The sequence below is a fragment of the Notamacropus eugenii genome, chromosome 3, assembly GCF_028372415.1.
Source record: "Notamacropus eugenii isolate mMacEug1 chromosome 3, mMacEug1.pri_v2, whole genome shotgun sequence".
Classification (NCBI taxonomy): domain Eukaryota; kingdom Metazoa; phylum Chordata; class Mammalia; order Diprotodontia; family Macropodidae; genus Notamacropus; species Notamacropus eugenii.
Window position 1 is genome coordinate 269,946,594 of NC_092874.1, and position 27,307 is coordinate 269,973,900.

Sequence of the window (27,307 nt, forward strand, 5' to 3'; positions counted from 1 at the left end):
ACAAATATATAATTGATCGCTGTTATTCATCATGTATCTATATTCTAATTCTTTTTTATCTTTTAAGGAGAAAAGGTTTCTTCCACAAGCAGAACATTTGCTGAGTGTAAGTTTTTTAAAATCAGATGATAAGAGACTTGGAATTCTTATAGTAAGACATAATGTCTCATGCTCAGAAAAAGGCATTATAATTTGGAGGTCTTATCATTACTGTTCTTAGAGAGCTATGAGAAGCTATCAGACATTAATGAAAATATAAATGGAGGTGACCTTTTAAAAAAAAAAGTCAGAGAAAACAAGAGATGAGCCTTTTCCAGAGAGGGGATTCTTTTTAAAATAAAAATACACTCCTACAGTAGTTGGAACTTTTTAAAGACAGATTCACATGAAGAAAAGGTAATCAAAGTTTCTGCATTAGTTGGTTTAAAAAGCTGAAGTAATCTTTCTGCCCACAATAGTTTAAATTTTTTTCATAACATAGAATGTACATAGAACAATGATATATATACATACATATACATATATCCTACATATATAACCTTATTTTTAAAAAGACAACAAAAAAACTTAACATTTAGAAAGAGCACTTTGAACAGAACTTATTTAAAAATGGCAACTGCTTTAGACACTTAGTTGAAGAAACAGAAAATAAAAGATTTGGATAATATCTTGAAAATATAAGTAAAATAGATATAGAAAAAAATGTCTTGACTCTCATTTCACCCTACCTTCTAACTCTAGAACAACGAAGTACCCATCCTAAGCACATAGGCTACTGGAATAAACAGCCCAATGAACATTTTTAAATGATCATTGACTCCAAATAAATGGCCTGTTCACCTATGGACTTGTAGCTGCTTTTGAAATTGTTTTCAAATACTGGTACCCAGGACCATTATTGCATGACTACAGGTGGCAATTTGCTTACAGCCATTGTGAGAATCTGGTATGTATATATAAGGGGACAATTTGTTTCAAAGAGATGTTTTTACATCATAAGAGTCACACATCATGATCAGGGATAAACAGTCATCAAGCACCTCAGCAGAGCTTAGGGAATCAAGGTCAAGTCTGGAGATGAGAACTTATCATGGGGAAGAAGAATATATGGTTCTGCTTCTAGTAATTCGATTAGGGAAGAGAAAACACTAAAAGTCTTTAGTCGGGGAGATTAACCTTTCAAGGGGAGAGACATCCTCTGTTAATAGAACTTTAGTCCTTGCAAGGAAGTTTAAGAAGGATGGTTGGAAAAGGATTGAAACTAACTCCCCAATTGTGGATCTGTGTTCAGATTCTCCCAGAACATCACTTTAGTGATGCCAGACCTGGTTGCATGCTACAATATTGGCAGTCTATTCAAACCAAAGACCCTTTAAGGGGGTTTTCCCAACCCACAGCCTGCAATGCTGATCACGTACCTGGGGCTGGCAGCTATTTCTTCCTGATCCTTGCAGCCCAAGAGATCCAGGCAGTACTGGTGGGTTCCCCTCTTCAGGGTAGGAGTCCAGTTTGTGGCTGTGAGTTGGTGGTCCTGGGGCTGACAGGGGACATGGACAGCTGCCTCTGCTGCCAGGGACTTATTCCCACGGCTGTGTTGCAAACATTGAAGAAATTGCTGCATGTGTGATGGAGAGTACATGTGGACAGAGAGATTGGTGGCCTCTCTGCTACTATTCAAACTGCACGCGGAATGTTTTAAGTGATGCTCCTTCTCCAGAAGTGAGAGAATGTTGAACTTGAAAGGTTCTGTGGCAGTTTAGGAAATGGCAGTTGCGGGTTGCTATTTATTTAAATATCTATCCTTCTAGACAGAAAAAGCAAAAGCTGCTTTGGATCATCCCTTTGCAGGAACAAAGAGACACTGATGTTTGATATTAAAGATTTTGAAGTAGCTTATCCCACTGTTGGATGACCCATATCTTGCTGCATTATTGTCCCATGGGAAAAAGTAAGATAATTGAAAACAATTTGAAATAGCAAATTTCTGTCTTCTTTTCTCCATCCTCTCCAATCAGTTAATTCATAAATAATAATAACCCTGATGTCAGCATCTTTTGCCCTTTGGCATGCTACTCTGCACAGATTCAGTTATGGTCAATAAATTTTCATTTTAAGCTCATTCTATGTGCAAAGCATCATACTAGAGGTCCTAGTACAATTCCTACCCTGGAGGAGAGCTACATTCTACTGACCAGAGATTCTTACAAAGCATGTACTCTTTGGATTTTTGTCATCTAGTTGAGCAAAACACCAGACAACTGCATACTTAGAGCTAGCTCTGAATTGTAGTGAGTTCTCCACTTTGGTAAACATATTTAAAGAATGATAGGAAAAAAATCAAAAAACTCCCCTTTAGCTTTAGACTGAAAAATGAATGAAGCAGTGGAAATAGATACCATTACTTCTCAAATGTGTATTCAACTCTTGAAATTAAAAAGTTTCATTTAACTGGACATCTTAGAAGAGTTTCATCGCAGTGTTCATGTTTCAGAAGAACTGTATGATACCTGTTAAGTTTCCATGGTTTTAGCTGAATACCTCTGAGAAGCAGTGTGAGATAGAATTGTTCTCAAAGCCATGAAAAACTACTTTTATGTCCCATTCCTGGATTAGGGTATTGATTGTGTGACCCCTGTGCAAGTAACTTAGCCTGTCAGTGCCTCAGACAGCTAAGACTATAAGTGGATGAGAAGATGCTGACCAGGCTTGGTAGACATGAGATTTCCCTATACCAAGGAAATGTCAGATCCAACCCCTGTCTCCATCTGAATTCAATTCAATTACGGAAATGACTAAAAGGCCTGACTTCCTAAGATGGCAGTTTGGTCTCCTGCCCTCATCTACAGGTTGTTAGTTTATTGTATTGTTTTGTTTAGTTGTGTTTCAGTTGGGTCCAACTTTCCATGACCCCATTTAAGTTGTTTGTTTGTTTGTTTTTTGGCAGACATACTAGGGTGCTTTACCATTTCCTTCTCCAGTTCATTTTATGGATGAAGAAACTGAGAGGCCAACATGGTGAAGTAAGTGTCTGAGGTCATATTTGAACTCAGGTCTTTCCGACTTGTTTCTGCTCTTTATTCTTCATGGTCCTTTAGTTTACTGCATTTATAATAAGTTCCTTGGAAAATTTGACTTTTACGAAGGTATTCATTTGAAGAACAACCCAACTCACCATGGTTATTGTCCACTTGAAGCCTTCAATTTGCAACTGTAACATGCTGTTTAATGCATGCAAAAATATCTAGGAAGCCCCAACAAAAGCATTTTTCCTTCAGTAAAAATATGTGCATTTGTAAAAAGGAAATTAGGTTGTCACAACCCAATAGATGTTTTTAAACCTAAGAGGATATCACTTAAGCAAAAGATACTACCTATTTAAAAAAAACAAAATTTTTTCCCATTTTTCAAAAAGCAACATATATGGTGAGAATTTTAAGAAAATCAAGTGGGTTTGTGTTACAAAATCAGTCCCAGCATAAGAAACCAAGATGAATATTAAGAGGAAATTTCTCAAGCACATGTATCAGAAGACGTTTTCTGAGAGAGCTCTTTGCTTCTTGCAATTCTCTTGAACTCAGTCTGATTTGAGAACACTTACCAGCTGACATTCCCTGCATAAGGGATTTGAGGCTGAAATCTGGTAGAGAATCGCAGTAATTTTTGATTTACTAGTGTTTTTCCCTTGTCTGGGCCATCTCCCCAATCTGACATGCTGTCAGATGTCCAAAGCAGTCCTTTAACAGGTTCAGATGAACAATACTATGTTGTGGGATCAGTTCCTCTCCTGCCCTGGTTGGGGGGTCTCCTCTAGCTTGCGGCACCTCTCCTGTTAATTTTCCTGTTACTTCCATCAGGGCAGGCTCCCCCTTGTTGTTTGTACCCCCGTGGCTTAGCACGTGGTAAGGGCTTAATTGATCAAGGCTTCACCTATCCATCCACTCACCTAGGTGGCTGCGCAGATAGCGCGCTAGGGCTGGCCTCTAGTGACCCCGGGTAAGTGACGTCACCTCTGTCTGCCTCGATTTCCTCATCGGTAACAAGGGGCTCCTCCCAGGCCTGGGAGGCTCAAGAGAGACCACAAGGGTAAGTAAGCGCTGTGTACGTGTTAGCTACTGTTACATTCATTCATTTCACTAAAAAGAGGGAGCTCTAGAGGAAAGTTCTAGAGAGCATATTACATGTTAAGTTACTGACAGCTTCTCATTTTATGTGGTTTGAGTTCATTATTTGGAAGAACTTTTCGGTTCCGGATCCACAGAGAGAAGTCCCCACGCAGGTCATTAGCCACAGAACGATCCGAGCCGAGGGCGGATACGGAAGTTCACCTCAGCCCTCAATTTGACTACAACTCCCAACGGCCTAAGCGGAAGGACCGCCCCTTCGGGAGGCGGGATTGGTCGTTGATGGAGAGCCCTCCCCCTTGTGATCCGCACTGCCACTTCGTCTGGAGCCGGTGGCCTGGTGCGGCTCGCTCTCTCTCTTCTCACTCGGGTATCTTAGCGCTTTTCTGGCCACCTGCCTGCCTGCCTGCCGCCGGGTGAGCGGCGGGGTCGCGGGCCGGGCCGGGCCGGGCCGCTGCGGCCCGCCATGCGGCGCCTGGGCTCGGTGCAGAGGAAGGTGCCCTGCGTGTTTGTGACGGAGGTGAAGGACGAGCCGTCGGTCAAGAGAGAGCACCAGGTAGCGGCGGGCCCAGGGGCGGGGACCCCCCCCAAGGGGGCGGGGCAGGGGGCTGAGGGACCCCCCTCCCCGGGGCGGGGCACCGGGGGCTCGCACCCCGGGTGGTTGGGGTTGATGGGAGGCGGGGACGCAGTCACGGAAGGGACGGAGAGACTCGTTTGTGTTTGCTGACCGCCCAGGGAGCAGCCCCCGCGAACGTCACCGTGGGCTCTGCCGCCTCCGTGACCCCTCCCGAGCCTCCGGCCTCTCCCCTTCTCCCCTTTCTGGGTGTCCACACACGAACACACAGACACACGCATGCACACAAACATACACACATATACATACATACACGCAAACATACACAACACACACCAACACTCATTCACAAACACACAAGAAAACATCCCCAAAGTCTTAGTGAAGTTTTAAGCTAGCTCTCTAAGCTACATTCAACTGTTCAAGTCAGCTTAAATCTTCATTAAGACTTTGGGGGTACCACACGTGTGTACTTAAACACACATAGACATGCATATACACATACACACATATACATGCATGCATGCACACATATACATACATACACACAAATATACACAACACACACCAACACTCATTCACAAACACACAAGAAAACATCCCCAAAGTCTTAGTGAAGTTTTAAGCTAGCTCTCTAAGCTACATTCAACTGTTCAAGTCAGCTTAAATCTTCATTAAGACTTTGAGGGCACCACACGTGTGTACTTAAACACACACACACATAGACATACAGGCATTTAACACGTCAACCACACAAGCACGGAAAATGAGGACAGTGTAAAGAACCTGAGGAGGAATTATTCCCAGAACCTGAGGATGGCTTTACAAGTCCTTGCCCAATGAAGTTTTTGCCTGTTGAGATCTGCAATTGACTCAGCAGGTTGCTGTGGAAGATAAGGACTTAGATACTTTCTTTCCAGAAATGATTCCATACCTAGTTCTGCTATCTCTGGACCCACCACACCTACTGGGCAAGTGTGTTTTGGAAAAGATAGCTTGGATAGCTTTGACTCCAACCATCTCAGCTGTAACCACCTTCACTGCATATATGCAAATAGTGGGTATCACTTAACACATTTGCCCTGCATATATCAGGTACCTAATAACCATTGAATTGAGATCCATTGATTTTTAAGTCCATATTTCCATCCCTTAACTTCTTTCCCTGGCTGTAGTCCCACATGTGCTGTTGACAGATCTATTTAATTTTCTCACTGCTGGGACTGGGTGCTCACTGCCTTCTCAGCCTTGACAGACTACTCTACTTTTGGAGATCTATATTTGTTGGGAAGATTTCATGCTCATCTGCCTCCATTAGGTTTAATTGATTAAGATTTAATAAGATTTAATTCATCTTTCACATGATAGCTCCACAAATAGTTGAAGACAGCTCTCCTGTCTTACCCAAGTTTTTCTTCTCTGGACTCAAAATCCCCCATACAGTCAGCTGATCTTTACATGCCATGGTTTCAAGCCTTCCTCTGAATGTACTCCAGTTTTGGAATGTACTCTAACCAACCAACAACATGCCAGACGCTGCAAGAGACATGCTGTGCAAAAAAGGAAAACAGTTCCTAATCTCAAGAAACTTATATTTTAAAAATTTTTTTCAGTGATCAAGAATTTTTTTCTCTTTTCATTTCCCCCATCCAATTAAAAAACAAACATCTTAGCCTTGTAACAAATTCTTTAGTCAAAGCAAATTGTGTCTCATTCTGTGTATTTAGTCAAACATTTTTCTGTCAGGTGAATAGCATTATTCATCATTGGTCCTCTGGAATCATTGCTTTGTTTCGGATAAAGTCTCAAAATGGTTAGTTGTTTTTTTTTTATAACTATTATTTTATAAATTGTTTTCTTGGTTTTGTTTACCTCTCTCTTCATCAGTTCATGCAAGTCTTCCCAAGTTTCTCTGAAATTGTTCCTGTCATCATTTTTACAGCACAATATTTTATTACATTCACATACTATATTTTGTTTAGCCATTCCCTAATTAATGGGAACCTCCTTATTTTTCCATTTTTTTATTACTACAAAAAGAATTACTATGAAAAGATTTGTGTATGTAGGACTTTTTTTCTCTATGAGTCATAGAACATGAATATTTAATAACATTTAGGGCATAGTTCCAAATTGCTTTTCAGAATGGCCAGACCACTTCATTCTGGTCACACAGTAGGTCCAGCAACAACAGCACCTAAAAATGGATAGAATACTCTAGAAGAGGTATAACTGAGGCACGATGCATGGAATTTTCACCTCTCAAATTCTGACCAGTTTGTGAATACAGCCTAACATTGCATTAGCTTTTTTGACTATCATGTTACACCCTTCACTTACAACCACCAGTGATTAAAACTATTTTTGACCACATTATCTTTCCCGTATTTTAAATTTTTGAACCCAATAGTATAATTTGTATTTATTCCTATTAAATTTCATTTTGGGATCCTGACTCTTTCCTCTGTATTAGTTATCATTCATAGCTGAATGCTATTCAGACATTTGACAGGCTTCTACTTACATTGTCAGCTGAGTAAGTCCTTCGTAGCGTTGAACAGAACAGTCTGCTACACTAGTGACCTTCATTTTAATCACTATTTTTTACATTTTACTATGCATCTAGTTGGTAATCTGCCTACCTAACGTTTTTCATCTTATTCCCAAGGACATCACGGGAGACTTTTTAAACACTATTTTGAAATTCAAGTGTACTCTGGTGTTGGCAACCCTGTCACAAGGGGAAATGAGTTTGTTTTTGATAAATTTGCTCACAAATCTTTAATGATGAGTTCTAGCATGCTGACAGAATTTTTCTTTGATGTCACTTTTCTTTAGAAAAGTGTAACATTCAAATACCCCAGTTGTCCATGGAAATTCATTATGGAAATGCTGTTCAACATAGGCATCAAGATGTTTTGTGAAGTTATTTCAGTCAGTACCACCTCTCATGCTAAGGAGATTCATAAACTTACCTGATTCTATGTGAATTCTATATTTCATTTCTAAATATTTTACAATAATTATAATTGTTTTAGATAGTTTACTGAGTTCTGTTCACAGAGTAAGTTACAGACATGGTCTTAATCAGAAGTTTCTTATGGCAGTTTTCAAAGAAAAAAAATATATCATGCCCCACAAAGGAAGGTAGCGGATGGCCTGGCCTAGTGGATAAAGTTCTCGTCTTGGAAGCAGAAAGTCACCTGGGTTCAAATCCCATCTCTGATGCTCAGGATATGATAGCAGGTCACCTAACCACATTGAGCCTGTTTCCTCATCTATAAAATGGAGATAACACTAATCTAACAGACCTATTTTGAGACTCAAATGACATAAGTGTAAAGTGCTTTGCAAACTTTAAGGCACTCAATAACTCTTAATATTGCAGATAAATTAGAAGCAGATGAAGCATCTATACAGCTTTGCTTTCTCCTTTGATGTATTTTGCTCTGTTTCTTATCATAAAGATTCTTTTAAAAACAACCAAACCCAATAGGTAAAAACATTTACTATTTGCTGGGGATGGAAGCTCAATTCCATGTGGACAGTCTTGGGCGGGTAAAGGTGGGAACTTCTAAATCTTAGAGTTCTCATGAGGCCCCCCCATAAAACACCAGGGAATCGAGGAGTGAGACCAAGCAATCTCGTGTATTTCCGCCTCTTCCCGTGAGAAACGTGATGGGAGGAGCATCCCCCTCGAGACTGTCCCGGATCTGGGCACACCTATTGTTATCTAACAGGCACGGTATTCAGGTGCAAACTATGTGGCCGGAGAGCTTAATTAGGGTCAGGAAAGCCTGAAGGCTCTCTTAGCTCAGGAGGGGCCCTTACAGGACAGAGGGCTCCGTTTTTCCTCTCTTCGCTCTCCCCTCCCCCTCTCTCCCCACTTACACTTCTGCTTCCAATCTCTTACTGTAAGATCTTTGCCTCCTTGGGAGATTCCTCGCTCCCTCCTAAGGAAGAGCTTCCCCTGCACTTGTAACCAGGACCCTGAATAAAGCTTAACCCTTGTTCGACTCCGGAAAGTCTCTTCTCTCATACGTTTATCCGGTTTGGCCAGCCGAAGACCTGCGATAGAGGTAAGGTAAGACTCGGGTAGCCCTCAGGCCTCTAGGCCTGGCAACTATTGAATTTTAAGAGATGGCCCCTAGTTGAAATGAGGACTAAGAGCAAAAACTTAAGAAGCAAACAAAAGATGAGGAAAAATGAAAGGTAAACAATCCTAGGTAGGCTGCAAGTAGGAAAAAGGAGGACCGGTTAGCATTGAACAAAAATCCATGTGCCAAGGTAGAGACCAAAAATTTACTCAAGCTTTTCATTATAGTTCTAAATTAATTAGTTGTAATGACTCTATCTTGATTCAGTTAAGGGGTTTTGGCTGTTGAAATAGTCCTTTTGAGTTTCACCAGCCTCCCTTTCCTGGACTATCATAGTAGCCTTCTGATTGATCTTCCTCCCTCAACCTTCTCCTCATTCCATTCCATTCTCTACTCAGCTTCCAAAATGATTTTCCTGAAGCACAAACCTGACCATGACTCCCCACCTCTAAGTTTAGTGCGTCCTTATTACCTCCCGGATCGGATACAGACTCCTCTCTTTGGCATTTAACGCCCTTCATAACTTGTCTCCTCCTGACCTTTGGAAGTCTTCCTCCTCTTTACTCCCCTCTACCTCCTCTCCAGTGCAGATACACTGGCCTATTTGCTATTCCTCAGACACAACACTTGGATTTTTTGTCTCTGTCTTTGTGCTGGCTGTCCTCTGTGCTTGGAATGCCCTGCCCCCTCACCTCCTTCAGCTCATGTCCCATTTCCTAGAAGAGGCCTTTCCCAGTCCTCACAGTTGCTAGGCCTTACCCCTCTGAGATTTCCTTCCATCTACTCTGTATAAATTTTTTATGTACCTAGTTATTCACAGGTTATTTTTCCTATTCGAAGGTGAAGTCCTTGAAAGAAATGACTATTTTTCGCTTTCTTTGTGTCCCTAGCACTTAGCACAGAGCCTATCACTTATTATGTGTTTTATAAATGTTGTTTGATTAAATGACTGACTTTGGTAACGTTATAGAGAAAATGGAAATACCAGTGAAGAAAAGAGTGGTTAAAGATTAGCCAAGGACCAGGAAGACACTTGTTTGTTGGAGACATAGTTACCTTGTGTAGGCTTTGTGCCTTAAGCATATCTTTTGGAATATCAAAAGTCTTTAATTTTGAGTAGTCTATAACTTCAAGAACTGCTGTCAGTAATTGATAGGTGATATTTCAAGTTGATGCAGAGAACCTTTCCAGAGAATTTGTTGAATTTCAATATAAACATTTCTATCTAAAAAATCCAGTCCACAAATATGGTAGTAATCACGGTGGGACTCTAGCCTACCTTCCCAGGCTTATTCCACATTACACCCTTTACCACATTCTGGTGAGCTGCCACACTGGCCTTCCTGCGTCCTTCACACAGGCTGTCGTCCCCCATGACTCCTCTGCCTCTTAGGATCGCTAACTTATATCAAAGTTCAGTTCATGTGCCACCTACTGCATGTGGCTGTTCCTGCCCACAGGTACTAGTGCCTTCCCCCTGAAATTACCTTCTCTTTAGTAATTACATATTATCTCTATACTTCTCTGCACTCAGGTTGTCTTCCCTGACATCATCTCTTGCTTTTCTTTCTTCCTTCCCACAGTCTGACAAACATGTGGCCCTTCTTGCCAACACCTCCCCTCCTATCCATTTCTGCAGATTGCATCTTTAATCATCCTTTTTCTCTTCAGTCCTTAAACCTTTCCTATCTACTGGTCCCTTCACTGCTGCCTAAAAATATACCCATTTCCTTTATCCTAAAAAAAACAAAAGAAAACAAAAAACTTTACTGGATCCTACCATGCCTTCAGAGCCACCATCCCATATCTCTTCACTTTCAGCCAAACTTTGAAAAGCTGTCTACACTTGTGGTCTTTACTTTCTCTTCTCTTACTCCTCAACCCATTACACTTTGGCTTTGGACCGCATCACTTAACTGAAATTGCACTTCCCAGTGGTAGCAATAATCTTATAATTGCCAAATCTAATGACTTTTTTCTGTCATCTTCCTTTTTTACCTGCCTGATTCATTTGACACCTGACCTCCCTCTTCATGATTCTCTCTTGCTTTTCATTAATACCACTCTCTCCTGGTTCTTCTCCTACCTGTTAGACCTCTCCTCAATCTCTTTGGTTGTTCTTATTCAGATCACACTCTGACTGTGGGGACTCTGTCCTAAGCTTTCTTCTCTGTTTGCTCTACACTTTCTCTGGGTAACCTCATCAGCTTCCATGGTTTAACCATCATCTCTATGCAGATGACTTACAGTTACTAGGAAAGTAAATTTACTGATTATTTTACTGAAAGTAAATAGGAAAGTCAGTACATCAACTACTGTTAGGCATTTTGGACACTTAAATTCATCATGTCCAGAATTAAACTCATTATCTTTCCTCCTTTACTCTAAACTTCCGTATATCTTTTGAAGCTACCACCATCCTCCTACTCACCCAGGTTCATAACATCATAATTGTCCATGAATTTTCATTCCTTTTCATTCCATATATGCAATTTGTTTCCAGATCTTGCCATTTCTAACTTCACCATGTAGCTACCACCTTAATTGCTTCCCTCTCAACTAGATTACAAAGCTTCCTGACTGGTCCTAATTGGTCTTCCTTTCTTTTCTTTACCTTATCATTCCAGTCCATCCTCCACACTGCCATCAAAGTTACCTTTCCTAAGTGCAGATCTGACCATGTGCCTCCCCTTTTGGTAAAACTCCTGTGGCTCCCTATTACCTCTGGGATCAAAGGTTTAGCTTTTAATTCCCCTGAGACCCTGGCTCTCACCTGTCTTTCCAGGCTTTTGTGCTCTTCCTTTAAGGATTGCTTTGTCATAGCATCAGCCATCATGGTGTGCCTGGAATTACTCCCTCCCACCTCAGAAAGTTCCTCTTTCTTTAGGGTGACACTCACACTGTCTAATACGTTAAGCCTTCTATCCAGCTGCTAGTGCTCTTTGTCCCAAATTGTCTTGTCTTTAGTTACTTTGTATAGATCTTATTGGTTCACTGCATGTATTTATTTGTTTTATATTTATTCCCTGTATATCCAACTATGTACTTGTCTTCCTCATGACAATTCAAGCTCTCTGCATATAGGGGTTATTTATACTTTTATTCCCAACAGCTAGCACAGTGCCTAGCACACTAAATATCATTTGATTGATGAGGATGATGATAATGGTGATTAAAATAGTAAAAATAATAATACATTTTATGGCTTAGGTGCCATATAGACATGTAGTTTGCAAAGTACTTTCCATATTATCATTTGATCCTCACAACAGCTGTTAGGTAGATGCAGTTTTTATCCCTGTTGTATAGATGAAGAAATTGAGGCTCAGAAAATATGTGATTTTCCCAAATTTGAATAATTACTTAAGTGTTTGAGGAGGAAGCTGAACTTATCTTTTCCTGATGGTCAGTTCCATAGATGGAGATCCGTGCTAAGTTATTGTAAGATCTGAGGCCTGGGCAAAGTGTAGAGTATGACTGAAGTGGAATATGGATTGAAGCCATTGGAGTTGACAAGGTTGAGGATCTGTGAGGCTCATGGGTCAGAATAATTATCATCATATATGTTGAAGTTATCAGTGATGATAACAGGAAACAAGGGGAAGAGGAAGGCTGTGCCAGGTGCCAGCGTTATTGGATGAGGTGACTGGAGTGTGGGTGAAGAGGTTTCCTGTGATGCGACCACATCTGGATTCCGTATTCAGCTCTGAGCCCAGCATTTTCTAAAGCTGGTAAGCATTCAGAGTGCAGGGCAACTCACATGTTAAGGTGACGCAAAACTGTGTCATTTGAAGATCATTTGAAGGAAGTAGTGATAATTAGCCTGGAGAAGAGAATAATTAGAGGGAACAGATCTGAAATGCACTATTAAGTCCAGCTTTTAGAATCCCTCCTTTCCATCAAAGCTCAGCTCAAACGCCACCTCCCACATGAGGCCTCTGACTGATCTCCCCAGATTCCAATGCCTTCCTCCCAATCTAAAAAAGAAAGAAAAATGACCTTACCTTTATTTGTTATATATTTTATGTACATTTACATAACATGTACATACCATGTTCCCCCAACTCAAGAGTGTAAGTTTGAAGGTAGAGACTGTTACTGTCCTTTGTATCTCCAACACCTACTATGCTTAAGAAATGTTTTGTGAGTGGATTAATTTTTCCAGGCTATGTGTTCCAATAGAACTGCCATGGAATTTGAAGTCAGCGGGCCGGGTTCTATACTTAATTTCTGTGTGAACTCAGGCAAATCACTGCTCTGGACCTCAGCAGCCTTCCTTGTCTTCAGAAGGAGGGGCTTAGACCAGATGATCTCTGAGGTTACTTCCAACTCTGTCTGTGAGCACATGATTATGCTGAAATGTTCAGAAACAGGTGTGACAACCATCAGAATAGCTCTAAATGAAGAAGAGTATTAGAGGAAATTCCTGGAAGACCAATGATCGTGCTGGGAAAAGATGAAGGGAATAATTACTTGGCTAAGAGCCTCTTAAAGTGGTGATTAACAGTAAGAAGTGTATTATAACATACTTCAAAGATATAGATGTTGAAGACAGAAGCTATTACTTTTAAGAAATGTGTTTATAATGAAATAAAAGTACCTAACTTCAAATCTGACCTCAGACACTTACTATCTGTGTGACCCTGGGCAAGTCACTTAACGCTGTTTGCCTCAGTTTCCTTATCTGTAAAGTGAGCTGCAGAAGGAAATGACAAATCATTCCAGTGTCCTTACCAAGAAAACCTCAGATGGAATCAGGAAGAATCAGACATAACTAAAAAAATTACTCAACGGCAACATAAAAAGATGCATCTGAAAATAAGTGAAACTCTAGAAGACATTCTGACCTTGATCCGTATTGAAATTCCTGTGTAGAAATAATGAGATGATAATTACATGGTTGTTAATATGGATAAAGTACTACAGAATATCAGACTTGACCCAGATTCACTTTCAAGTATTCTGGTGTTCTGTATTTCTCTCAATTGAAAAATCAAGAGGAGTGGAAAGAAAGTTACACCATTTCCTATGTCTTTTGGAATTGGAAGACGTCTCTGGAAAAAAGAAATAAAATAGCAGAATTCTGAATGTGGGTGTGTAGGAAAGAACAGATAGGCTTAGCCGTCATGATCAGAGGAGATACAGAGCTTCACTTGAGCCAGGAAGAATGTGGCTTATGATGACTTTTAACTAAAGTAATCCAATCTCTTATTACAGCTGTGTGATAAAATTTATTTTTGTTTTGTCTATTTATGTTTACAAAGTAGGGGTAAATCTTTAGTATGTCGGCCTCAGGGATGTTGTAGAATTCAGTAATTCTTAAAATGTGGGATAAGAAATAAGCTTTAATGACTCAAACTGGAAGTTGTAGGAGAGAATAGTAACATTTGAATACATAAGAATATCTTGTATTTATACCTATATTTCTAAAATTATGTTTTCTTTTTTTCCTCTTTAAGCCATTTAAAGTTTTGGCTACGGAAACTATAAATTACAAAGCATTAGATGCAGATATATACAATGCAATTCCCACTGAAAAAGTAGATGGAACATGTTGTTATGTCACTACCTACCAAGGTAAGGTACTAAAATTTATTTTCTTTTTCAGTATCAATATTGAGCTCTGTTTACTGTAAATGTTGTAGAAAATATGACATTAAACTGAAATGTGAAAGGGTTTGCTACATGTCAACCTTCGGACTTCCTTTATCGTAAGGTTATGTCCAATACGTCGTCACTACCCCAGGCCAACTTTTCCTGTCGCCTCATTTCTGTGTTTCTGTCAATGTTACCGTCATTGTCCCAGTGACCCAAGACTCTACAGTCTCCCATGACTGTTTCATCACCTTTACCTCCAAACATCCACCCATGGCCAAGTGCAGTTGATTCTCCCTGCTTAATCTCTGGATGGTACAATGGAAAGAACACCTACGGTTCCGATCCCGCTTCTGACACTAGGCATCCTCTCAGGTCCTTCCAGCCTTAGATCTATCATCCTAGCTCCCTTTTTAATACTTCTTCGGGAAGCACCTTGGCTTTTCTCCCCTGAACCATTATACAAGCATCCTGCTTGGTCCTCCTGCTTTCAGCTTGTTCCCTCTCCACTGTATACTTTATCCTGGTGCCTGAGTAATCCTATCCAAATGATTATCTAATCACTCTACTTAGAAACCCTCAGTGTCTTCTCCTTATGATACAGTGAAAATAATCATAATAATGCCAGCAATAATATCTTGCATTTATTTTGAGATTTTCAAAGTGCCTTGCATATATTCTCTCATTTGATGCTCACAACGACCTGTGAGGCAAATACTATAGACATTATTATGCCCATTTTATAAATGAGGAAATTGAGGCCCAGCGAGGCTAGGACGCCTATAAGTTACATAATTACTGTCAGAGGCCAAATCTGATTACAGGCCTTTCCTGACTCCTAACTTGGGTGCACTTAGAATACCAGATTTAGATTGAGAGTACCTGCCTTCAAATTCCCGTTCTATTAAAGTTACTACTTTTATGATGTTGGGCAAGTTATCTCTGAGCCTCAGTTTTATCATTTCTCAGAATGAGGGGCTTGAACTAGATGAGCATTCAGCCCTTAATTAGATGAGCTTCATGAATAAACTATTAACTCCTCATCCTGGCATTCAAGATCCTTCTGAGTCTGGCTCCAACCCATTTTTCCAACTTTATATCATACTACTTTTGTACTGTATACATTATAGCCAAATTAGCCAACTCCTTGTCCTCTATTTCTGTCCTTTCCCTTGTCTGTTCCTTTGTTCGTGCTGTTCCCTTTACTCTGGAATGTACTTCTCTGTTATACAATCTTCCCAACCACCAGTCACACTGTCTTTTGACATTTTTTCCCAAGTCACCATTTGTGGAGGTATCAGCTCCTCCTTGAAGCCTTCCTATCTTTCCCATAGAGTGTTCACCAAACACCCTGGAGACATTTCTCTATGACTTTTAACATAATGTGGGCACAATTGCAGCTCTCAGACTGTCCATACCTTTTCTTTGTCTCTTCGCTCACACCACTCCTAATGCCTTTCCCTTTGTATGGTGGGGCTTTTTATTATACTTCTGGTGTGCGTAAGTTAGTCTTTGGTAATGGGCTGAGGCCTGTTGACCTTCACCACACATAATTTAATGTCAAAATGATAAAAATTATAGTTATTTTAGCTTTCTCATTAGATCATGAAGTCTTTTCTTGGGCTGCTGGAATCACTACTAATGATTATATTGGCATTTATTTAGATATGTAAGTTTGAATATAAGGGAGGAAGCTAAAAATTTTAAAAAGCATATGATCAGAAGACAACTCTGGGACATACTTTTAAGAAAGAATTATAGAAAATCTCTTGGGACTTTAATAGTTATTTTAAGTTTTTACATTTCCGTGAGAAAATATAAAAATTACCTTTACTAGCTATTTACCTTGTATCGTATTTCCATCTGTGGTGGTGTGTTTGTGTCAGTTCTCTTTCTGGTCCATAGTGCAGAATTGTCCAACCGGACCCAAATGACAACAGAATAGAGCTTTGCCGGGATTGAATTTTTGCTACTTTTTTCCATCCTTTGTCTGATCTTCCCAAACTACCTGTTGGTCTTATAGGTAGGATCTATGTGAGACTGCATGGTACAATAGGAAGAGGGAGCATTTGGGAGTTAGAAGAGAGGCTAGGGTTCAAATCCTGGCTCTGCTGTACAACACCTTTGTGACCTTAAACAAAGTTACCTAATTTCTCCCGTTGTCTGTCTTATCCTTCAGAGCACTGGATTTAGAGTGATAGGCCTTGGCTTCAAACTGTGACTTACTTACCTTTACTTATTTTTGATTGATATCATCAACATGATCATCATCATTTTATTTTACCAAAGTTCCTTTTATCTTTAAAATGAGTGTTGAACTAAGTGATCTCTGAAGTCTTTCCTAGTTCTAAATCTGTGATGCCATGATCATGACTTCATTAATATTCCTTCATAACCAAAGATGTATCAATTTCTGCATATAAATATTAGCTCCTACAGCGTTCTGTGGGTCTGTCAGACTGCATATCCTTAAATCCTTTTCAATATTTCAGTAAAGATTTCTGCTGCACTTAAATTATCTCTTCCAAAAGACCCTAATGTTAAGAAATTTTATGTAAAATGTTTTTTCTAACAAATTTTTATTGAATGACTCTTAAACTTTTAGGTCAGCCATATCTTTGGGCTCGATTAGATAGAAAACCAAACAAGCAAGCAGAGAAAAGGTTTAAAAGATTCCTGTATTCAAAGGAAAACTCAAAAGGTTGGTATACATTATTACTTTGGTGGTTTAAAACAGTTTACATCTACAAATAGCTGTCTTTTGTTGTGGTGGCATTCTCAAAAAAATTGTTTCTTAGTATGTTAAATAAAGATTTTGGAAGAAAAAGAATTTTAAAGTGCTTCTTTTTTGAAGCCATATGATTCTGCCTATAACACTCCGGAGAAATCACTTAAACTCTTATGTCCATAGCTCTCTGAGACTATGAAGTTGAAGAGAATTCAAGGATCTGCATTGGTAAAGTGTCTACACCTTAGAGTACCTTATATTAGTGAATTCACAGGTCCTGTCCCTATCCCTAGCCTGTGTGATCTGTTAGTATATATGGAGAAACATTTTTTAAACTTATAAAATGGGTTATTATTTATTCTTTTTAAGAATATTTCTTTGATTAGATATGATTTTATGATAGAAGATATAATTAACTATTTTATTTAAAACTGCTAAGTACTAATTTATACATTTATAATCAAGGTATTGAATTTTGGTTTCTGTTTTACATAAATCCAGAATTTTCATTTTATAAATTAATCTTAAATCACACAAAAAAAGATTGAAAAGACAGATATTCATAAATGGTTCTTTGTGTTAAATTTCTTTGTAAATGATGTGGAAAAAATCATACTCTCCATATACCCAGTTTGACTGAGGGCACAACTTAGATGCCCCTGACAACATCATCCAAGTTTATCAGCTCCAGTTAGTACCAAAAAGCTAAAGAAATACAATCATTATGTTGATACCATATTGTTGTTATTAATGATAGTATTGAGAATAATTTGTATTTGTATAATGCTTTGTACGTTAAAAAAAAAGCATATTATAAATAATTTCATTTATTTCCTTTAAGAGTTTATTTGGAACGTGGAAGAGGACTTCAGATCTGTTCCAGAGTGTTGGATTCCAGCAAAGGATATAGAACAGTTAAATGGAAATCCAGTGCCTGATGAAAATGGGCATATACCAGGTATAAAAGGCTATCTCTTTTATAAGTTTTTCATGTTTACTAATAGAAAGATTTTTTTTAAGTTCAATCAGAAAAGATAGGAAAAGATTCTTTATATGCCATATATGCCATGTATGAGTGACTTTTGAATAGTTCTTTACTTCTCTTGTTTGTTGATTATAAAAAAGGATTTGATTTAGTAGAACAAAATGTAGCCAACAATGATAAATGTGACAGTCTGCTGATTATTAAGTAAGCTATAAAAAATGATATATATTCACCAATGGTATTTACCACTGTCATAGGGGATTTCCAATGTGTATTCTAAATGGAAGTAACATTTCTTACAGTGACATTCAGAGTCTTCTTTTTGTGGATAGCAATTAAACCTTAGAACCTTACTAAGAGCTAAGTACTTAGAACCACAATGATACAAGAGTTCAACCAACAATTTGTTCAGAAAAACAGATGATCCAGACTATGCCATGCAGTTCTGTGGCCAACCTATCAAATTGGGCTGTTAGTACATGTCTCTTGTATAGAAACTACTGATGGACAGGGGGGCTAGAGAAAGAGAGTGGATTGGATTACAAGTGGGAAACCACAGAGCATTTTCTACAACCCTAATCTTCTCACTGAAACAAAACCCCCTTTTTAAGACTGACATTGCTACATGTGACTGAATCAGGGAATGTCACAATTTCTGAAGGTTCAAATTGTGGAATTCACTGAGAAGCATGGGCATTAATAGACCAGTACATTACAGTGATTTGAATGCAAGAAGTGGTCTAAAAGATATCTTCAAGAAGATATAGGACTGGAAAATGAGGCCAGTCACGTAGAGAGAGCAAGGGATCACAGCCCTCATTTTGCACTGGTGCTCACAATAATGTTAAAAGATGTAGAATAAAGCCCTGCCCTCCCCCCAGCACACGCCGATTTATAGGTTGTGTTAGAATAGAGTAGCATAAGACAAGGGCACATGGGTGGTTCGTCAGCTGTTCCAGGACATGGCAGAAATTGGAGATACCTCGAAATATATTATTGCATAAAACCAACAAGCCAGATTTCATTCATGGTTTTATAGAAAAGAAGGGGATGAGAGCAAGAGTATCTACACAAGTGTCCAGTAGAATTATTTTGGTGGACCCATGATTTCATGGGTGAGGATACTCCTTCCACTGAATTGAAACTCTTCATGTCTTTCTGTAGTCCTCCAGAAAAGATCCACTCAGGGCTTTTAGAAGCCTTATGGGGTTGCCTTCCTGCAGTAATGGTTGTTGGACAAAGATCAAATATTAAAGAGTAACAATGCACTTAGGTAATTTCTTCAGGCTTTCCCCAGGGCTAAACTTTCATGATTCTCTAAGTGCCCTGTACTTAGAGGATTGTTCTCTATGCCAGGACCCCACGTGGACAGAATCAGGGAAGCTCCTAGGCTCCTTTTCTCTTATGTGAATCAGATTGAGTTTTGACCTGTATGAATCTGAAACCAAATAAGATGAACTTGATGAATTGAGAATAGTAGTGAAACTTCTTTTTATTCCCCTCTCACATTGCTTATAGGTTGGGTGCCAGTGGAAAAAAATAACAAACAGTATTGCTGGCATTCTTCTGTGGTCAATTATGAGTTTGAACTTGCTCTAGTATTGAATCACCATGCTGAAGACCCTGGACTTTTGGAAATCAGTGCAGTGCCATTGTCAGATCTCTTGGAACAAACACTGGAGCTTATAGGAACAAACGTTAATGGAAATCCTTATGGTTTGTAAAGACTTTTACATATTTATCTTGTTAGCAACAAGTAGGAATGTGGAGATGCTGGTCTGTCACAGGAAAGGGTTCTAGATGCTGACTTTGGGAGATAATGCATGACTACGCTTTGGGCTGAATTGCATATACAAGACATTCCACTCAGGTTCCACTGGACTCTGGCTGCTCATGATTAAAACTGATCAATACTTGGAGGATAGAGTAATTTCCAATATATAGCACTGCTTCCTCTGATTGTTTCCTTCATAAAGGATATTTCTTTTTTATGTCTTACTGATATCTTTTGTTTTTACATTACCTTAATTTTCAAATGTGTTCCTCCACCTTCTTCTCTCTCCCCACCATCTTAGAAAAACAAGCTATATAGCAGAATATCAGAAAGAAAGAGGGAGAAAAAACAGTTCATCAGAAATGACCGAAACACCAGCCGAGTCAGATAGTATGTATGTATACGTTTCTGTACTCATACTCCCTTACCTCCACAAGTAAGAGATGGCAGTGCATTTATCTGTCTTGGAAATCATACTCAATAAATATTCATTACTTATTTACTATGTGTCAGATACTGGGGGTATGAAGACAGACATAAACAACCCCCCACCTTCAAGGAGCTCACATTCTAAATAGGGAGACAATATGCAAACAACAGTGTACGTAAAAGATATATACAGCATTAACAATAGGTGAGGGCCATGAAAGGCCTCCTATAGAAGGTCAGATTTGAGCTGATTCCTGAAGCAGAGAGGAGAAGAGAGCATTCCAGGCATGGAGAATGACCAGTGAAAAGGCATGGAGCCTTGAAACTAGAAAACCAGTTTCAAAGGATCGCAGCACACATGGACAGAAGTAAAGTAGAAGACTGTAAAGGCAAGAAGGAGCTAGATTGTGAAGGACTTTAAATGATAGGAAGCCTCTGGAGTTTATTGAGTAGAGAAATGACTTTTCTTTTTATTTCCTTTTCTGTTGTTATATAATTGTATGTATTGTTCTCCTGGTTCTGTTCACATTACTTTGAATCCGTTTATGTCTTTGTGTGCTTCTTTATAGTCTTCATAGTTGTAGTTTCCTGTGATCCACTAAGGTTCCATTACATTCAGCTACCACAGTTTGTTGAGCCATGCCCAGATCAGTGGGCGTATACTGTTTCCTGTAGTTCCAGTTGATGCTACTAACCAAATGGCTAGTATAAATTTTGAAGTATATGAGGTCTTTCTCCCTTTGACTTCTTTGTAATCAAATGCGTATTGTTACATATCTAACAGTAGGATCTTTGGATTGTAGAGTGTGAGTGTGGCTGTATCTTGTGGCCTTAGGCAAGATACTTTACCTTCTAGACACCCAGTTTTCTAATCCATAAAATGAAGATATTGGACAAATGGCCTCTGAGGTCCTTTCTGACTTTAGAGCTGTGATCCTTTATGCATAGATATTTCTAATATGACAGTAGAAAATGACAGACAATAAGATACAAATAGTTTAGAAAAGAGTGAGCAAATGTGATACTTCAGAAATTTTACTTTCATGAGGGATACAGAGAGATTAAAGAAAAAAACAACTAAAGGGTACAACCTGTGAATCAGAAAATAAAATTTCAGAATTGACAGTAAGGAAAGAAAGACAAAGCAAGTCATAGCTTTTTGGAAGTGTTACTTAAATTATGAGATTAGAGGTGGAGAGGGAAGATTTTGAATCATTCACTTAACTGAAGAGGGAAAGAAAAAGGTCAAAAGCAGAGGAGGAGCATAAGTTAGGAAGGGAAAGAAGGAAGAGAAAGAGGAATTCAAAGACTTTGACTTGGGGGGAGCTTGTGCAACTAGACGAGCGTCAGAATAGTGTGAGCAAAACCAACTGCAGACACAAAGGGGGAGGGATTAAAAAGGGAGGAAAACATAAACCTAACAGTAACTTTAAATGAGCAGATTAAGCAAAAGAGTAGCAAAATAAATAAGAAAATAAAACCCCAAAAGCTTCCATGTGCGAGAAACAGCTAATCAACAAGCATCTAAAATGCATAGAGAATGAATATGAAAGGCTGTCATACATCAAGTATTCCCTCAAAGCCTGAATTGCAGACATACTATATAAGTAAAATAGACATTCACAGTATTAAAAAAGAGAACTAGGAAAGCTGCATTATATTTAAAGGAATCATAGTGTTATTAATACTATACATCCACATATATCTGTATAGATATATAGATATGTACGTATATGTGTGTATGAGATCGCACATATACACATGCTATTTAATGTACATATAACTATACTCACCAAATGGCCTGGTAAATAAATTCATAAAGGAAAAGTTTAATAAGTTACAAAAGAGTTGGTAATAACAATTATGGGAGTCTTTGATGTTCCTTTTTCAGAAATGGACAACTAATAAAGAATTAAAGGGAATATAGAACTGGACAATCTGTTGGAGAAATTAAGAGTTGAAAGGTTTATGCATCTTCTGAATGGGAACATTAAAGAACATACACATAATACTTTAAAAATATTGACCATGTTCCAGGTTACAGAGTATTACAGATCACACTGACCATCACTATTATGCTACAACAGAGCAAGGAACAAAAAAACATCACAAGGAGGAGAGGTCTATGATCTATCATAGTGACCTCAGGGGTTTGCTGGGTTCCTTTCTTGTATGTCTTCCCTGTGGACTCTTGAGTGTTTTCATAGATGACCCTAGCACATTTTGTATTTCGTGCTTTCCGTGAAAAGTGTTTTACTAGTTTACAGCTTCCTGGAGTCCCAGGAGACCAGGGCATCAGGGGCATCCTGGGGAAACAGCTATTGATAAGGCAGTGTTGTTCTCACACTTAGCTGTATTCTCGGTGCTTGAAGCTTTCCTGCTTCCCTTAATAGCTTTGGTCCATCCTCAGTTAATGGTAACTACATATTCCTGTACCGATTTGCCTAATTAACACTCCTCTCCACCATCTACTAGTGCCATCCCACTAAAAGTGTATATTTTGTTTCTGTGTCCATATTTCCCCATACAGAATATAAGGTCCTCAAGGGCATGGCTTCTTTTTTTCTGTCTTTTTATCCTTAGCACCTAACACAGCAGATACTTGATAAAATGTTTGTTCCTTAATTTACAGATATATTCCTGGAGTTAATTCCTACAAGAATGTATTCCAGGTTAAAATAAATTATTTATAGGTTATTTAAATATCTTCCAAAAGTATGGCAATTTCCATTAACATTATTTATTTCCATCAAAAAATGCAGAATTTCAGTATTGACTGGTGATCTAAATGGGTTAATTTCCTATCTTAGGTACAGAAAAATGAACTAAGATAAGATTTGCCTTCATCAATTTACTATGCAATTTGAATACATTTGATTGCAATTAGGTTGTTCTTTGTGGCACTTGGTTAATTAGTTATGAACTTAGTGAAAAAAAAAAAAAAAGATGTGTTGAGTAACTTGTATGCAGATTACTTTATTGACCATAATTTTTTGTGGTTGTTCAATGATGCCTGACTCTTTTTGACCCCATTTGGGATGAGGAAACTGAGGCAAACAGGGTTAAGTTTCTTGCCCAAGGTCACACAGCTAGTGAGTGTCTGAGACCAGATCTGAACTCAGAAAATTGAATCTTCCTGCCTGGAACACCATCTGCTGCACCCCCTACCTTCCCAGTGGGCTGAGGGTAGGGATGTCAAAAAAACAAAAAACAAACCAGGAAAAATCCCTTGTCCTAGATAGGCTTTTCAGTCTAGTTGTGGAGACAAAACCCCACAGGTTAAACAGCTTACAACTTAATATTCTGTTATACTTTAAATGATACCACTACCCTATTTTTGATAGAACTTGAACATGCTCATCAAAGGTTAAATGGGGGCAGGGGAGGGTACCTGATGGTATTTACAATGGTAGCTCCTCTAAGGGACTGGGCAGGGGTAGGGAAGAAAGAGATAAAGAGAGGGAAAGGAAGAAAACCGAGGAGCAAACTGATTTAGAGGGGTTGGTAGGGAATAATGACTTTCATATATTCCGTATTTGATATTGTAACAGCACTTCTAGCTGATTAGAGTCACAAAGCTAAGTAAGACATGGTTCCTACTCTCAGATTTATCATTTAGTAAAGGATGAATTGGGAGATAGCGAGAATCAAAAGAATCTTTCAGTTGGAAGAGATTTGAGAGGTCATCTAAACATGAATGCCCCCTAGGGCATTCTTTAGTAGCTTGAACATATCTGATGGGAAATTCATTACTTTAGGGCAGAAGCGAGGAACCTGTGGCCTCAAGACCACATGTGGCCCTCTAGGTCCTCAAGTACAGCCCTTTGAGTCCAAACTTCACAGAACAATTCCCCTTACTAAAAGGATTTGTCCTGTAAAACTTGAACTCAGTCAAAAGGCCACACCTAGAAGGTCACATGTGTGATCACAGGTTTCCCATCCCTGCTTTAGGGTGTACCCATCCAATTTTTTGGACAGTTCTAATTTTAGGGAAGTTTTTTTTTTTTATGACCTTGATCCATAATCTGTCTCCCTGCAACTTCTCATTGGTCCTTATTTTGCCCTTTGGGACCAGCCAAATACACGGTCCTCTTTCCATATGATAACCCTTCAGTTAGTTATTGGAAGACAGAACTGGAGCAATAGAATGAAATTGTATCATAGAGTTTTTGAGAAATCACTTCTACCATATAAGTTAGCCCTTTTCCTTCCTAAATGTCTTAAAAAGAATTTGTGTGAAGATGGTGAAATTAATGGAACAACGCCATAGGTCAATTTTTGTCTTTCAGGATTAGGAAGCAAAAAGCATCCAATACATCTTCTTGTACCACATGGAGTGTTTCAAATAAAAAACCAACCTGCCCTGAAGCATAATGACCTGTTGTCTTGGTTTGAGGGCTGCAGAGAAGGAAAAATTGAAGGAATAGTTTGGCACTGCAGTGATGGCTGTTTAATCAAGGTAATTATATAAAAACAGCTTGTTGTCCAAAGTTCCTTATAATGGAAATAACCCAGAGAATTGTTTGTTTTTTCCTTTTCTTTACGCAAAGAATATAAAGCACATCACTTCCAGTTTGAATAAAAATTAATTTATCTCATGATACTGAATTTTACCAAAGTTAGGTGGGTTGGTTTTTTTTTTACTTTTTTTTGGTGGACCAGTTCCAAATTTTAAAAGTTCTTCTTACCTCCTTTGTAGTGGGAATGATTAATAGTTCTGCTTGACTCCTGAAAGTTATTTGGTATTCAGAGATATTTTCTAATCAACATATAACATTGAAGGCCAATGAAAAATCTTTATTCTCCCCTGAGCAAATTCATTTCTCCTGCAGAACTAGTCTAAGTTACTTTTCTCTTTTTCTGACTTTAGTATTCATGGACAAATGCTAATGTTCTTTTTTTTTTAAAATAGGTTCATCGTCATCACCTTGGTTTACGGTGGCCCATTCCAGATACTTACATGAATTCACGACCAGTTGTTATCAATGTGAACAGGACCAAATTTGACTGTGCTTTTGATTCCAAGTGTTTGTTTAATCATTTCTCAAAATTAGATAATCAAAAATTTGGCAGACTCAAAGATATAAAACTGGATGTATGAATTTGAAGTGAAAATGCAATTGAAATTCAGCTATATTATCTTTCTTTCTTTTGAATATTGGTCTTTCTCCTGGCTAAAAAGTGAAAACTCAAGAGCACATTTGACATGATTGAATTACCTCGTCACTAATATTCAAGTGAACCCATTCTTTCAACTACACACATTTCAAAATTAATGACAATTTTTTTTTAAACTTTCAGTTTTAAAGTAAAAATCCTCAGGTTTGACACAGTAGAAATTATCTATTTAAAAACTTAATTGGTGCATATGTATATGAAGGGTTTATAAGGACAAGTTTTGCTTTTTTTCTTCCTTTTTTAAATAATAACTACATGAGACCAACAATTTTTGTATCATTTGTTTGCAAAGTTATGCCGTAAATGTTGTTGGATATCTTACTTTATGACGTTTTCTGTAGTAGCACATTACTTGGGAACCAAACAGAAAAGCGAAAAGCTGATTTAAGCAGCACTACAGCATTTATTTATTAAAAAAAACCTTTAACTTTTGATTGTTTGCCTCTCATAACTTGCTTATAAACCTCATAGGGCTCAGTTCAACATTTAACATACTATAATTTCAAGAACATTATGATGGTTTTAGAAACTCATCGTAAAAAAGATAAGGAACTGATGTCTAATCCACATCTCCGTTAAATAAAAAAATATTGTTTTCCTGATAAGTTAAATATGATTTCATATAAATACAAACTTTATTCACTAAATTATTCCATTGCTTGGAATTATACAAGAAAATAAGTGAACTCTTTAGTTCAGAATGTGATTATTTACAACTTCTTCTCTAAAAAAGAAAACAGTTGTTTAAAGGTGGAGTTGGAAATAGCCCTCAGCAGACTGGCGAGTTTTTAGTGCCATCCATTTCAGCTTCCAACTGTTCAGAAACGCTAGCAGCACTCTCCAGTTCAACATGGAACTTTTCACAAAGTTGTTTCAACTTCTCTTCCAAAATAATATTTTTTTTAACTTCTTCTTTGTAATTGTATTTCAGGTCTTCAATTTCTTCAAAAAATGAGGGATCTAAGTTCTCCAGTTCTTTCTTAAGCTTTTTGTTTTCTGCCTGATAAGAAACAAGTTAGATTAAAATGTAAAGAAATAAAATATGTGAAATCTTTAGATTTGAACTAAGGAAACTAAATATGAAAAGTAGAACAAAATGGCATACTTTATACATTTCCAACTAGACAAGTAGACAGTTGTGAAGGTACATTTTTTTCCCCATAAGCTACTCTCAAATGCAAGTTTCTAAGAGGTAATAATCATCTTTGTCCATGAAAACTATCAGTCTCCGCTATATAAATTATGTTCCAAATCTTACTGACATTTAAGGTTTATATAGTATCCTTCTAGACATAATTAAGACAATTTGAAAAAAAAAAAAGTCATGCCCAATAGTACATTCAAGTGATTTTACCCTAATGTTTAAAATTTAAAGAGTTTATTTTAAATTTGTGGTTATTCTTCCTCTATCTTAATTTTAATTTAATGAACATTAGTTTATCCATATTTTAGAATAACAATAGCATTTATAAAGTGCCGTACATGTTAACATTTGATTAGAACCTTCTGATTAAAGATTAGGCAACCGGAAGAAGGAATAAAGAATTCACTTTCAATGTTTTCTTTGCCCTCAAATTAAATCTCTCTTCAGGCACTCTTTCTGAATGCTCTTATGATCTGGTTATTAATACAAACACTTCATACAAGCAAAATGTATACTCTGGTTGTACAAAGGAAGGTAAAATAATGTCAACTTCATCTCAACGGTTTTAGAAACCTATGAGGAATTTAGTTTTGGGTCACTTACAGCATGATTAATGTAAGGGAGTATTAAAATAATAAACTTTTTATGACTGCATAAAACATTTAGAGCTTTCCAGTTTTCT

The 27,307-nt window shown here is 38.1% G+C and overlaps 3 protein-coding genes across 12 annotated transcripts in view; 1 reads left to right on the forward strand and 2 right to left on the reverse strand.

Annotated features, from left to right (window-relative positions):
- The window catches only part of C3H12orf50 (chromosome 3 C12orf50 homolog), a 39,224-nt gene extending 37,549 nt beyond the window's left edge, over positions 1-1,675 (reverse strand). Inside the window, exon 1 of one of the 4 annotated variants that reach the window (XM_072655528.1) lies at positions 1,419-1,675. The gene's annotated coding sequence lies outside the window, so the exon portion shown is untranslated. Of the gene's footprint in view, positions 1-728; positions 923-1,418 lie in introns of those variants that run through there. The other 3 variants (XM_072655532.1, XM_072655527.1, XM_072655523.1) reach the window with 3 other exon arrangements.
- A 2,747-nt stretch (positions 1,676-4,422) lies between these two features.
- On the forward strand, positions 4,423-27,286 carry RLIG1 (RNA 5'-phosphate and 3'-OH ligase 1). 3 transcript variants are annotated; one of them, XM_072655533.1, is made up of 7 exons: positions 4,423-4,677; positions 14,252-14,369; positions 16,993-17,088; positions 17,957-18,073; positions 19,619-19,816; positions 24,593-24,762; positions 25,216-27,286. In XM_072655533.1, the coding sequence occupies exons 1-7, from the start codon at positions 4,588-4,590 to the stop codon at positions 25,402-25,404; spliced, it is 978 nt and encodes a 325-aa protein (XP_072511634.1). In that variant the 5' UTR covers positions 4,423-4,587; the 3' UTR covers positions 25,405-27,286. The 3 variants fall into 3 exon arrangements, with proteins under 3 accessions (XP_072511634.1, XP_072511635.1, XP_072511636.1); XM_072655534.1 differs by having other exon boundaries at positions 24,599-24,762; positions 25,216-25,915; XM_072655535.1 differs by lacking the exon at positions 4,423-4,677 and adding an exon at positions 6,442-6,508 and having other exon boundaries at positions 25,216-25,915.
- The window catches only part of CEP290 (centrosomal protein 290), a 103,298-nt gene continuing 102,083 nt past the window's right edge, over positions 26,093-27,307 (reverse strand). For all 5 annotated transcript variants that reach the window (XM_072655517.1, XM_072655520.1, XM_072655514.1 and 2 more), the window contains one exon: positions 26,093-26,481. In XM_072655517.1, the coding sequence (XP_072511618.1) occupies positions 26,251-26,481 (231 nt within the window). In that variant the 3' untranslated portion in view covers positions 26,093-26,250. The remainder of the gene's footprint in view (positions 26,482-27,307) is intronic.